Source organism: Vipera berus (genome assembly GCF_964194415.1).
Source record: "Vipera berus genome assembly, chromosome: Z".
Lineage (NCBI taxonomy): Eukaryota > Metazoa > Chordata > Lepidosauria > Squamata > Viperidae > Vipera > Vipera berus.
Genome location: NC_138205.1, coordinates 1,024,934 through 1,038,665, shown reverse-complemented (window position 1 = coordinate 1,038,665; position 13,732 = coordinate 1,024,934). Strand labels below are relative to the sequence as shown.

Here is a 13,732-nt window from a genome sequence, read left to right as displayed (position 1 = left end):
CTGGGTCTCCTCACCTGCCCCCCCTCCGTTCCGCCCTGAACCCTGGGTTGCAAACCTAGAATAGAATAGAAATAATAAAATACAGAATAGAATAGAATAGAATAGAATAGAATAGAATAGAATAGAATAGAATAGAATAATTAGAATACAATAGAGTGGAGTGGAGTGGAGTGGAGTGGAGTGGAGTGGAGTGGAATAGAATAGAATAGAATAGAATAGAATAGAATAGAATAGAATAGAATAATAGAATAGAATAGAATATAGAATAGAATAATAAAATACAGAATAGAATAGAATATAGAATAGAATATAGAATATAGAATAGAATAGAATAGAATAGAATAGAATAGAATAGAATAGAATAGAATATAGAATAGAATAGAATAATTAGAATACAATAGAGTGGAGTGGAGTGGAATAGAATAGAATAGAATAGAATAGAATATAGAATAGAATAATAAAATGCAGAATAGAATAGAATATAGAATATAGAATATAGAATATAGAATATAGAATAGAATAGAATAGAATAGAATAATTAGAATACAATAGTGGAGTGGAGTGGAGTGGAGTGGAGTGGAGTGGAGTGGAATAGAATAGAATAGAATAGAATAGAATATAGAATAGAATAATAAAATGCAGAATAGAATAGAATATAGAATATAGAATATAGAATATAGAATATAGAATAGAATAGAATAGAATAGAATATAGAATAGAATAATAAAATACAGAATAGAATAGAATATAGAATAGAATATAGAATAGAATAGAATATAGAATAGAATAGAATAATTAGAATACAATAGAGTGGAGTGGAGTGGAATAGAATAGAATAGAATAGAATAGAATATAGAATAGAATAATAAAATGCAGAATAGAATAGAATATAGAATATAGAATATAGAATATAGAATATAGAAAATAGAATAGAATAGAATAGAATAGAATAGAATAGAATAGAATAATTAGAATACAATAGAGTGGAGTGGAGTGGAGTGGAGTGGAGTGGAATAGAATAGAATAGAATAGAATAGAATAGAATAGAATAGAATAGAATAATAAAATGCAGAATAGAATAGAATATAGAATATAGAATATAGAATATAGAATATAGAATATAGAATATAGAATATAGAATATAGAATATAGAATATAGAATATAGAATAGAATAGAATAATTAGAATACAATAGAGTGGAGTGGAGTGGAGTGGAGTGGAGTGGAGTGGAGTGGAATAGAATAGAATAGAATAGAATAGAATAGAATAGAATAGAATAGAATAGAATAGAATAGAATAGAATAGAATATAGAATAGAATAATAAAATGCAGAATAGAATAGAATATAGAATATAGAATATAGAATATAGAATATAGAATATAGAATATAGAATAGAATAGAATAGAATAGAATATAGAATAGAATAATAAAATACAGAATAGAATAGAATATAGAATAGAATATAGAATAGAATAGAATAGAATATAGAATAGAATAGAATAATTAGAATACAATAGAGTGGAGTGGAGTGGAATAGAATAGAATAGAATAGAATATAGAATAGAATAATAAAATGCAGAATAGAATAGAATATAGAATATACAATATAGAATATAGAAAATAATAGAATAGAATAGAATAGAATAGAATAGAATAGAATAGAATAATTAGAATACAATAGAGTGGAGTGGAGTGGAGTGGAGTGGAGTGGAATAGAATAGAATAGAATAGAATAGAATAGAATAGAATAGAATAGAATAGAATAGAGTAGAATAGAATAGAATATAGAATAGAATAATAAAATGCAGAATAGAATATAGAATATAGAATATAGAATATAGAATATAGAATATAGAATATAGAATATAGAATATAGAATATAGAATAGAATAGAATAATTAGAATACAATAGAGTGGAGTGGAGTGGAGTGGAATAGAATAGAATAGAATAGAATAGAATATAGAATAGAATAATAAAATGCAGAATAGAATAGAATATAGAATATAGAATATAGAATATAGAATATAGAAAATAGAATAGAATAGAATAGAATAGAATAGAATAGAATGGAGTGGAGAGAATAGAATGGAATAGAATAGAATAGAATAGAATAGAATAGAATAGAATAGAATAGAATAGAATAGAATAGAATAGAAGCTGGAAGGGACCTCGGAGGTCTTCTAGTCCAGCCCTCTCCTTCCCCCCCCACCCACAAGCAGGATAACCTACATATCTTGTGCCCATCCCAAGATCCCTTCCTGTGGGAACGGATGACCTCCCGGCCTCTTTGGCCACACCTGCCATAACAGAGATCAGAGCGAGGGTTGTCAACGACATCTGCAGGCTGTCCCCGATTTACAACAGTTCATTTAGTGACCGAAGTCGCAACGTCACTGAAAAACAGGGAGGTACGACCGTTTTTCACACCGATGACCGTTGCAGCCTCCCTGGGGTCTCCCGATTGAAATTTGGACACTTGGCCACTGACTCACGTACGTATATGACGGTCGCAGCGTTCCCTGGGGGAGTGTGTGTGTCACGCGATTCCCCTTTTGCCATCTTTGGCCGAGCAAAGTCAACGGGGAAGCCGGATTCACCTCACGACCGTGTGACTGACTTTACAGCGGTAGTGATTCACTTAACAACGGTGGCAAAAGGTCACAAAATGGGGCAAAACTGGGGTCTTACCTGTTCTTCGATCTCATTTATGCATAAGGAGGAGGCTCCAGATGGTGGGATCCACACAACGCCTAAAGACTGGAGGGTCCTCCGTCTCTGGCGTTTCTGCAGGAGGTTTGTAGCGGGTTGCTCTAGTCTAGATGATCTTCGGAGTCCCCTTCAAGGTTCACAATGGGAGGGAGACCCTGCCCCGTCTCCTCTGGAGGAGGAGGAGGCAGAAACGATTACAGGCAGTCCTTGACTTACGACCACAACAGAGCCCCCAAAATTGATGTTGTTAAGCGAGACATTGGTGAATCGTTTTACGACCAGGAACATGGTCGTTAAATGAATCTGTCTTCCTCTATAGAGTGTGCTTCTCGGACGGTCGCAAAACGGGATCACGTGACCCCAGGAGACCCTGAAACCATCATAAATATGAGTCAGTGGCTGAGTGTCCGAATTATGATCAATTGCTGCAATGGTCATAAGTGTGAAATCCAGTCATAAGTCCCTTTTTTCGATTGTAACTCCAAACGGCCACCAAACGGTTGTAAGTCGAGAACTTACCTGTAGCTGAGCCTGTCACACCCCCCCCAAAAAAACCTGGGCTATTTGGCGGAGACCCCCTCCCCAGGTCCTCACGCAGGGGGGGGTGTCCTGCCCCTCACTCCCTATTCTCGGCTGCTACGCATTTTAAGGGTAGCATTTTAATTTTCATTTTTGAGATTTTGTCCCTTGAGGAGATGGGGGGGGTTGTCCTCCCAATTAAACTAAATTAACTTGCACCTGGTTATGGGTTCAAATTTAACCACCGGGGGCTCCAAGCTGGGCTGGGCTGCCAGTTGCCGATCCCTGATACTCAGCGGTCAATAGCCGAGGCCCTGGCCTCCTCTGAACCCCCCCGGGAGGCAACTCTCCCCCCCCTTGCTCCTTATTGCCTGCCTCATGTCTGAAGACCCCTCCCCTCCTCTCCCTGCCCCACCCCACAGCGTTCTTCAACCTGATTCCCGTGGGGCTCCGGGTGGTGGCCATACAGAGTACCACATCTGGACAGTATGTCGCCATGAACGCCGAGGGATACCTCTACAGCTCCGTGAGTACGCCGGCCCCGCGTGGTCACTTTGGGGGAGCAACATGGGTTCCGTTGTCCTCAAAACAGGCGGTTGTCTCCTTCGCCCTCCTCCTGTCCCGATCTGGATCGCTACCTCCTTTTCGCCCCCTGCAACTCTCCAAAATCGGCCACGTGGAGACCCGTGGACTTCAACTCCCAGGATTCCCCAGCCAGCCAGCATTTACCAGAATTCCCCATGACTAGGATGAGAACAAAGGTGGCTAGATTACATTATCGCCATTTTTGGATCAGGTTAATTTTTTGGGATAAGGTTAACTTCCTTAAGAGACAGTGGGTATGCAGTAAACGTAATTTATCTGGATTTCACCAAAGTGAAAAAAGCTGGCTGGGGATTTCTGGGAGTTGAAGTCCAGCAGCCTTAAAGTGGATGAGGAATTCTGGGAGTTGAAGTCCAGCAGCCTTAAAGTGGATGAGGAATTCTGGGAGTTGAAGTCCACCAGCCTTAAAGCAGCTGGAGAATTCTGGGAGTTGAAGTCGCCCAGTCTTAAAGTGACTGAGGAATTCTGGGAGTTGAAGTCGCCCAGTCTTAAAGTGACTGAGGAATTCTGGGAGTTGAAGTCCACCAGTTTTAAAGTGGCTGAGGAATTCTGGGAGTTGAAGTCCACAGGTCTTCAAGTTTCCAAGGCTGACAAAGACTGCTGTGGAATTTAATTTGAAAGAAGATTTGGGGCCCGGGCAGCAGGTCTCTCACACACATACACACCACCCCCATTTATTCCAAAGACCCTCTACACCCACCTCCCCTCACCCCAACAATGAAGCCCAAAGGGAACCTTGGAACCCCCCCCTCAGTTGCAAGGGAGGGGCCCTCATAACCTGCTCAGTTTTCAAGAAAGACCCAGCAGGTCCAAATGAGGGACCCCCACAAATTGGGGGGTGGGAGCCAGGCACTTCCTAACAACCCCCCCCCCCCATCACCACCACAGTTCTACAAGAGGGCGGATGAATTTTACACACCTTGTCCTGGACTTACGACCATTTAAAGTAAATTATGTCCATTCCTCACATTTATGACCATCGCAGTGACGGAATCTAAACCCAGACGCTTGGCAACCAACTCGTACTTACGACGGTCGCAATGTCCCCAGGGTCAGAACTGGGGAAGCCAGATTCACTCAGCGACCGCGTGACTCCCTTAACAGGGATTCACTTCAGAGCCGTGGTGAGAAAAACGGTCTGTCATAAAACGGGGCGAATCTCTGTTAACTGTCCCGCTTAGCAACAAAAATTTGGGGCTCGATTGTCGTCCTAAATCAAGGACCACCTACATTTCTTATCCTCCTCCATGTGTTTTATTCCTCCTCCTTTATACACGTATCCAGGATGGTTGATCTTCCCCCACCCACCGCCCCAAAAGCAGCAGAGATGGAAGGGGGGCAAAGGATGTTTTGTGCCGGGACATTTCGCTCTGATTAATGTTATGGCTTCCTTCCATTCTCGGAAGGCAAAGAGTCCAGCTGGATTATTGGGGTGACAGGCAGGGAAGAGCATCGCCATCTGGTGGACGGTCCCTGCTATTAACACACACACACACACACACACAACCCCACAAACACACCCAAAATTTGCCCTAAATCCGGGCGGGCGGATGGGGTGGGGGAAGAGGAGGTTGGTATGGAAAATCTTGTTTTAGGACGAATGGAATGGAGGAATTTACCGAGAGATTACCAGCAGTAGGAACACGGATTTGCCTTTAATCCTTTTTGTAAAAAAAAAAAAAACTCGCCTCCCGATGCAGTCGGCCGTTAGGGAAAGGAAGAGACTTTAAAGACGGCGTGCCTGTTTTAAAATTCCTGGCCTTTGCCAAGGCTGGATTATTTTTAGAATTATTTTTAGAATTATTATTACTATACTATACGACATGGTTATATGGGACTACATCCACACGGAGGGAAGTAAGCAGTAGGATACCACAAGGCTCCGTCTTAGGCCCAGCACTCTTCAATATCTTTACTAATGATTTAAATTAGACGAGGGAATAGAAGGGGGACTCATCAAATTTGCAGGTGACACCAAACTGGCAGGAGCAGCCAACACCCCAGAAGACAAGGGAACTTGGAGGTCAACTAGTCCAACCCCCTGCTCAGGCAGAAAACCCTATACCATTTCAATAATAATAATAATAATAATAATAATAATAATAATAATAATAATAATAATAATAATAATAATAATAATAATAATAATAGTTGTTGTTGTTGTTGTTAGCTGCGAAGTCGTGTCCGACCCATCGCGACCCTATGGACAACATTCCTCCAGGCCTTCCTGTCTTCTACCATCTTCTGGAGTCCATTTAAGCTCACGCCTACTGCTTCAGGGACTCCATCCAGCCACCTCATTCTCTGTCGTCCCCTTCTTCTATTGCCCTCGATCTTTCCCAGCATTAGGCTCTTCTCCAGTGAGTCCTTCCTTCTCATTAGGTGGCCAAAGTATTTGAGTTTTAGCTTCAGGATCTGGCCTTCTAAAGAGCAGTCAGGGTTGATCTCCTCTAGGACTGACCGGTTTGATCGCCTTGCAGTCCAAGGGACTCGCAGGAGTCTTCTCCAGCACCGTAGTTCAAAGGCCTCAATTCTTTGGCGCTCAGCCTTTCTTATGGTCCAGCTTTCACTGCCATACATTGCAACTGGGAAGACCATAGCCTTGACTATACGCACTTTTGTTGACAGGGTGATGTCTCTGCTTTTTAGTGTGCTGTCTAGATTTGCCATGGCTTTCCTTCCCAGGAGCAAGCGTCTTTTAATTTCTTGGCTACAGTCCCCGTCTGCAGTGATCTTGGAGCCCAGGAAAACAAAATCTGTCACTACCTCCATTTCTTCCCCATCTATTTGCCAGGAATTGAGAGGGCCAGATGCCATGATCTTGGTTTTCTTAATGTTAAGTTTCAACCCAAGTTTTGCACTCTCCTTCTTCACCCGCAACAAGAGGCTCTTTAGTTCTTCTTCACTTTCTGCCATTAGAGTGGTATCATCTGCGTATCTTAGGTTGTTGATATTTCTTCCGGCAATCTTAATTCCAACTTTTGATTCATCTAGCCCTGCCTTTCTCATGATGTGCTCTGCATATAAGTTAAATAGGCAGGGCGACAGTATACAGCCTTGCCGGACTCCTTTCCCAATTTTGAACCAATCAGTGGTTCCGTGTCCAGTTCTCACTGTTGCTTCTTGACCCGCATATAGGTTTCTCAAGAGACAAATAAGATGGTCTGGTACTCCCATCTCTTTAAGAACTTGCCACAGTTTGTTATGATCCACACAATCAAAGGTTTAGCATAGTCCAGATATGTCAAACACAAGGCCCGGGGGCCAGATCTGGCCCGCGAAGTGGTTTCATGTGGCCCGCGAAGCCATCCTGGAAACAGTGAGGGAACGGCCCCCACTGTCTTGGCCCTGGCCCAGAGACCCTCCTTCTGCCAGAGACCCTCAGATCTGTCCCACTCCTGCCCGGGCCCCCCATAGGCACCCTTGATGCGAACGATGTAGAGCTGGCCACGCCCACCCAGTAGGCCATACGCACTCTAGCCACGCCCACTCAGTAGCCACGCCCACCCTGGCCATACCCACCCGGCCCCCTGAGGGCAACCGCAATGCTGATGCGGCCCTCAATGAAATTGAGTTTGACACCCCTGGCATAGTCAATGAAGCAGAAGTAGATGTTTTTCTGGAACTCCCTAGCTTTCTCCATGATCCAGCGTATGTTGGCAATTTGATCTCTAGTTCCTCTGCCTCTTCGAAATCCTGCCTGTACTTCTGGTAGTTCTCGATCCACATACTGCTGAAGTCTAGCTTGTAGGATTTTAAGCATGACTTTACTAGCATGAGAAATGAGTGCAATGGTGCGATAGTTTGAACATTCTTTGGCACTGCCTTTCTTTGGAATTGGAATGTAAACTGATCTTTTCCAATCCTGTGGCACTGTTGAGTTTTCCAAATTTGCTGGCAAATTGAGTGTAGCACTTTTACTGCACTGTCTTTTAAGATTTTGAATAGCTCAGCTGGAATACTGTCACCTCCACTAGCTTTGTTGTTGCTCAGCTTTTCTAAGGCCCACTTCACCTCACATTCTAGGATGTCTGGCTCGAGGTCAGTGACCACCTCATTGTGATTATCTGGGACGTTAAGCTCATTCTTGTATAGTTCTTCTGTGTAATTTTGCCACCTCTTCTTAATCTCTTCTGCCTCTGTTAGGTCCCTGCCATTTTGGTCCTTTATCATGCCCATTTTTGCATGAAACGTTCCCTTCATCTCTCCAATTTTCTTGAAAAGATCTCTGGTCCTCCCTATTCTATTGTTTTCTTCTATTTCTTTGCACTGTTCATTTAAGAAGGCATTCTTATCTCTTCTAGCTATTCTCTGGAATTCTGCATTCAATTGGGCATATCTATGTTTTTCTCCCTTGCCTTTCGCTTCCCTCCTTTCCTCAGCTATTTGCAAAGCTTCCTCAGACAGCCATTTTGCTTTCTTGCATTTCTTTTTCTTTGGGATGGTTTTGGTTGCTACCTGTTGTACAATGTTGCGAACCTCTGTCCATAGTTCTTCAGGCACTCTGTCTATCAGATCTAATTCCTTAAATCTATTTGTCACCTCTACTGTATATTCAACAGGGATATGATTTAATTCATACCTGAGTGGCCTAGTGCTTTTCCCTACTTTCTTCAGTTTAAGCCTAAACTTTGCAAGGAGAAGCTCATGGTCTGAGCCACAGTCAGCTCCTGGTCTTGTTTTTACTGACTGTATAGAGCTTCTCCATCTTTGGCTGCAGAGCATATAGTCAATCTGATTTCTGTGTTGACCGTCTGGTGATGTCCATGTGTAGAGCCGTCTCTTGGGTTGTTGGAAAAGAGTGTTTGCTATGACCATCGTATTCTCTTGACAAAATTCTATCAGCCTGTGCCCTGCTTCATTTTGTACTCCAAGGCCAAACTTGCCTGTTATTCCAGTTATCTTTTGGCTTCCTACTTTAGCATTCCAATCCCCCATGATGATAAGGACATCATTTTTTGGTGTTACTTCTATAAGGTGCTGTAGGGCTTCGTAGAACCGGTCAATTTCATCCTCTTCAGCACCGGTGGTTGGGGCATAGACTTGGACTACTGTGATATTGAATGGTTTGCCTTGGATTCGAACTGAGATCATTCTGTCATTTTGAGGATTGTATCCCAGTATTGCTTTTCCTACTCTTTTATTGACTATGAAGGCTACTCCATTTCTTCTGAGGGATTCTTGCCCGCAGTAGTACACCTGATGGTCATCTGAATTAAATTCACCCATTCCTGTCCATTTTAGTTCGCTGATACCTAAGATGTCGATGTTCAGTCTTGTCATCTCTTGTTTGACCACGTCCAGCTTTCCTTGATTCATGGATCTTACATTCCAGGTTCCTATGGAGAAAACATCTTTACAGCATCGGACTTTCCTTTCACCACCAGACACATCCACAGCTGAGCGTCCTTTCGGCTTTGGCCCAGTCGCTTCATTCTTTCTGGCGCTACTAGTACTAGCCCTCTGCTCTTCCCCAGTAGCATATTGGACGCCTTCCGACCTGAGGGGCTCATCTTCCAGCGTCATATCGTTTTGCCTTTTGGTACTGTCCATGGGGTTTTCATGGCAAAGATACTGGAGTGGGTTGCCATTTCCTTCTCCAGTGGATCACGTTTTGTCAGAACTCTCAGCTATGACCTGTCCGTCTTGGGTGGCCCTGCACGGCATAGCTCATAGCTTCATTGAATTACGCAAGCCCCTTCGCCACGACAAGGCAGTAATCCATGAAGGGGAATAATAATAATAATAATAATAATAATAATAATAATAATAATAATAATAATAATAATAATAATAATAATAATAAATAGTAGTAGTAGTAGTAGAAAGGGACCTTGGAGGCCATCTAGTCCAACCCCCTGCCCAGGCAGGAAAGCCTATACCATTTCAGTAGTAATAGTAGTAGTAGTAGTAGTAGTAGTAGTAGTAGTAGTAGTAATGTTGAAAGGGACCTTGGAAGCCATCTAGTCCAACCCCCTGCCCAGGCAGGAAAGCCTATACCATTTCAATAGTAGTAGTAGTAGTAGTAGTAGTAGTAGTAGTAGTAGTAGTAATGTTGAAAGGGACCTTGGAGGCCATCTAGTCCAACCCCCTGCCCAGGCAGGAAAGCCTATACCATTTCAGTAGTAGTAGTAGTAGTAGTAGTAGTAGTAATGTTGAAAGGGACCTTGGAGGCCATCTAGTCCAGCCCCCTGCCCAGGCAGGAAAGCCTATACCATTTCAATAATAATAATAATAATAATAATAATAATAATAATAATAATAATAATAATAATAATAATAATAATGGTAAAGGTTCTCCCGCACATGCGTGCTAGTCGTTTCCAACTCTAGGGGCTGGTGCTCATCTCCGTTTCAAAGCTGAAGAGCCAGCGCTTGTCCGAGGACGTCTCCGTGGTCATGTGGCTGGCATGACTAGACGCCAAAGGCGCATGGAACACTGTTGCCTTCTCACCGTCGTGGTCCCTATTTTTCTACTCGCATTTTTACCTGCTTTCGAACTGCTAGGTTGGCAGAAGCTGGGACGAGTAACAGGCGCTCACTCTGCTACGCGGCACTCGGGATTCGACCCGCCAAACTGCCGACCTTCTGATCGACAAGCTCAGTGTCCTAACCCACTGAGCCACCGCGAACAATAACAATAACAATAACAATAACAATAAAAATAACAATATAATGTTGAAAGGGACCTTGGAGGCCATCTAGTCCAACCCCCTGCTCAGGAAGGAAACCCTATCCCATTTCAGACATCTCAGCTTGTCAGGAAGTCACAAAAGGGGATCACATGACCCTGGGACACTGCGACCGTCATAAATATGAGTCGTAAGCGTGAAAAATGCTCATAAGTCACTTTTTTGTAGCGCCACTGTAACTTTGAACGGTCACTCAATGAATTGTTGTAAGCCGAGGACTACCTGTAAATTAATAAGAACTTTTTTTTTAAAAAAAAGGGCAACCCAGAGGGGTTTCAGAAGGACCCCTAACCCCCAGAATGAAGGGTTTGAACCTCCAAATTTTGTCCTATGTAGTTTCTTTTCTCACGCTTCACGTCCTCGTTCGTTCTGAGCACCTGGTCAGGCGCAAACAGCCAGACGTACAAGTGTAGAGTTCAAAGTAGCTACTTTATTGTTTTCTGCCTGCACTACAGGCTAGATCAGGCTCAAAGTCAAGGGGTCTTCAAACGTGGCCAACTTTAAGACTTGTGGACTTCAACTCCCAGAATTCCTCAGCCAGCAGGGCTGGCTGAGGAATTCTGGGAGTTGGGAGTCCACAAGTCTTAAAGTTGGCCACGTTGGAAGACCCCCTGCTCAAAGTCATTTGAAGGCCGTCGGGCCAAATCCCCTGCTCTTTTCTTATCCCAGGGGTGGGGAACGACGGCCCCTTTACGACTCGTGGACCTCAGCTCCCAGAATTCCCGAGGGCTGGCTGAGGAATTCTGGGAGTTGAAGTCCACGAGTCATAAAGGGGCCGTCGTTCCCCACGTCTGACTTAACACGTGGAAACTAAATCTCCGTTTGTTCCCTTCTCCCGACTGGTGGGCAGTAGGGCAGCCGGGCACTTTGACTAAGGGGAAGGGGTCCGGCAGGGGGGTTGGGTGGGGGTCTTCTCTTCCTTCAGGGCCTAACTTTCCCCCTGCCCCCCCACCCCCCCAGGCTCACTTCACCGCCGAGTGCCGTTTTAAGGAGAACGTCTTTGAGAATTACTACGTCACCTACTCCTCCACCTTGTACCGGCAGAGGGAATCGGGCCGATCGTGGTACCTGGGCATCAACAGGGACGGGCAGCTGATGAAGGGAAACCGAGTCAAGAAGACCAAGGCCTCAGCCCACTTCCTCCCCAAATTGCTGGAAGGTGGGTTTGGGGCCTGGGGGAGCTGGGCAAGAGCAAGGCTTGGACCGGAGGGGGGCCGGGGGGGGCTGAGGGGGGGGGCTGGGGGCAAGGAGGCTCCGGAGGCGGCCTTGTTTTAAGGAAGGAAAGAAAGGCGGTTTTCTTGATGAGCTGCTGGTTGCTGACTGGCGCGTTCATTGAACTTCCTTCCTTCCATGCATCTTCCCATCCTTATTCCTTTCCTCTCTGCCTTTCTTTCTTTCTTTCTTTCTTTCTTTCTCTCTCTTTCCTTCCTTCCTTTTCTCTCCTCCTTTCCCCTTCCTTCCTTCCCTGTCTTTCTTTCTTTCCTTCCTTCCTTCTTTTTTCTTTCTTTTTTTCTTTCTTTCCTTCCTTCCTCCTTCTTTCCTTTCCCCTTCCTTCTCTTTCTTTTTTCTTTCTTTCTTTCTTTCTCTTTCTTTCTTTCTGTTTCTTTCTGTTTCTTTTTTCCTCTTTCTCTTTCTTTTTTCTCTTTCTTTCTTTCTTTCTCTTTCTTTTTTCTCTTTCTTCTTTCTTTCTTTCTTTCTCTTTTTCTTTCTCTCTCTTTCCTTCCTTCCTTTTGTCTCCTTTCCCCTTCCTTCCTTCCATCTTTCTTTCCTTCCTTCCTTTTTTCTTTCTTTTTTCTTTCCTTTCTTCCTTCCTGACTCCTTTCCTTTCCCCTTCCCTTTCTTTCTTTCTTTCTTTCTTTCTTTCTTTCTTTCTTTCTTTCTTTCTTTCTTTCTTTCTTTCTTTCTTTCTTTCTTTCTCTTTCTTTCTCTTTCTTTCTTTCTTTCTTTCTTTCTTTCTTTCTTTCTTTCTTTCTTTCTTTCTTTCTTTCTTTCTTTCTTTCTTTCCTTCCTTCCTTTTGTCTCCTCCTTTCCCCTTCCTTCCTTCCCTGTCTTTCTTTCCTTCCTTCCTTCTTTTTTCTTTCTTTCTTTTTTCTTTCTTTCCTTCCTTCCTGTCTCCTTCTTTCCTTTCCCCTTCCTTCCCTTTCTTTCTCTTTCTTTCTCTCTCTCTCTCTCTCTCTCTCTCTCTCTCTCTCTCTCTCCCCGCAGTGGCTTTGTATCGTGAGCCGTCGCTGCACAACCTCTTCGAGCAGGCCCTGGCCAAGAAAGCCGAGGAGGGCGATGGGCAACCCGGCAAGGAAGCCGCAGCCACGTAGTCCTGACGATCGGGTGGGGGCTGTCTCCTCCTCCTCCACCCCCAGGGCCCCCCCTTGCCAACCCCTCTCGACCGCCAACCCCTCCAGAACACACCTTCACGGGTCCTCAGGACGGCTCCCCACCTGATCCCAGCCTCTGGGATGCCGGACTTGCAAAGGATCCGCTGAGGAGATCCGCTGACCGGGGGATTTTCCCTTCCGGGGTGAAAAGAGACAGAGGGACGAACCGCCAGGCTCTCCTGTCCCAAGCTGGGGGGGCCACGATGGGGCCCGTCTCTCTGACGCACCCGTCCCCAACCCCGACAGACCCACCGCGGCTCTCCGGCCTCTCCTGGCGCCTGTCCCGATCGCGGCCGGAGTGGATCCCGTCTTCCAGGCCAACGGGCCCCGGGATCTCTGGTGCTTCGCCCCCTGGGGCTAGCAACGCCGCTTCCAAAACCGTCTCCAGAAGCAGAGAACGCAGAAAAGGGAAAACCGTATATTCACTTTTTTTTAAAAACCCACCAAAAAAGAAAGAAGCCAGGGTGAAGCGACACTTTCTCTTTTTTTGCCTACGCCAGAACAATCTTCTATTTCTCAGAGATGGTTTTTCTTCCCTTTCTCTTTTTCCCCTCGTTTTTTTAAATCCGTGCTCTGTTCAGCCCCCGGGGTGGGTGACCTTGTCCTCAATGCAGAGATTGCCAACTTTATCTACGGTTTCACGTCGGATTTGACAGCCGAAGGGAGAGCGGAGAGGAGCAAGCAAAGGAGGCTTGTCATCAGCTGAGGGAGCGGGGGGGGGGGGTCCTTTCCTAGCCGGAGACCCTCCCTCAACCAGGCAGTGGGTCACCTTCCCCCTCCTCCGCCTGCTGTTCTAACACAGGGTGCAGTTTGAAACGGGGGAAGGAATTATTAT

The 13,732-nt window shown here is 44.5% G+C and overlaps 1 protein-coding gene across 1 annotated transcript in view; it reads left to right on the top strand.

Annotated features, from left to right (window-relative positions):
• The window catches only part of LOC308677006 (fibroblast growth factor 11-like), a gene marked incomplete at its 5' end in the record, with an annotated part of 31,187 nt that extends 18,261 nt beyond the window's left edge, over positions 1–12,926 (top strand). The window contains 3 exons of the mRNA XM_081343108.1: positions 3,653–3,756; positions 11,486–11,684; positions 12,731–12,926. Of these exons, the coding sequence (XP_081199234.1) occupies positions 3,653–3,756; positions 11,486–11,684; positions 12,731–12,837 (410 nt within the window). The 3' untranslated portion in view covers positions 12,838–12,926. The remainder of the gene's footprint in view (positions 1–3,652; positions 3,757–11,485; positions 11,685–12,730) is intronic.
• Between the last annotated feature and the right edge of the window lie 806 nt (positions 12,927–13,732).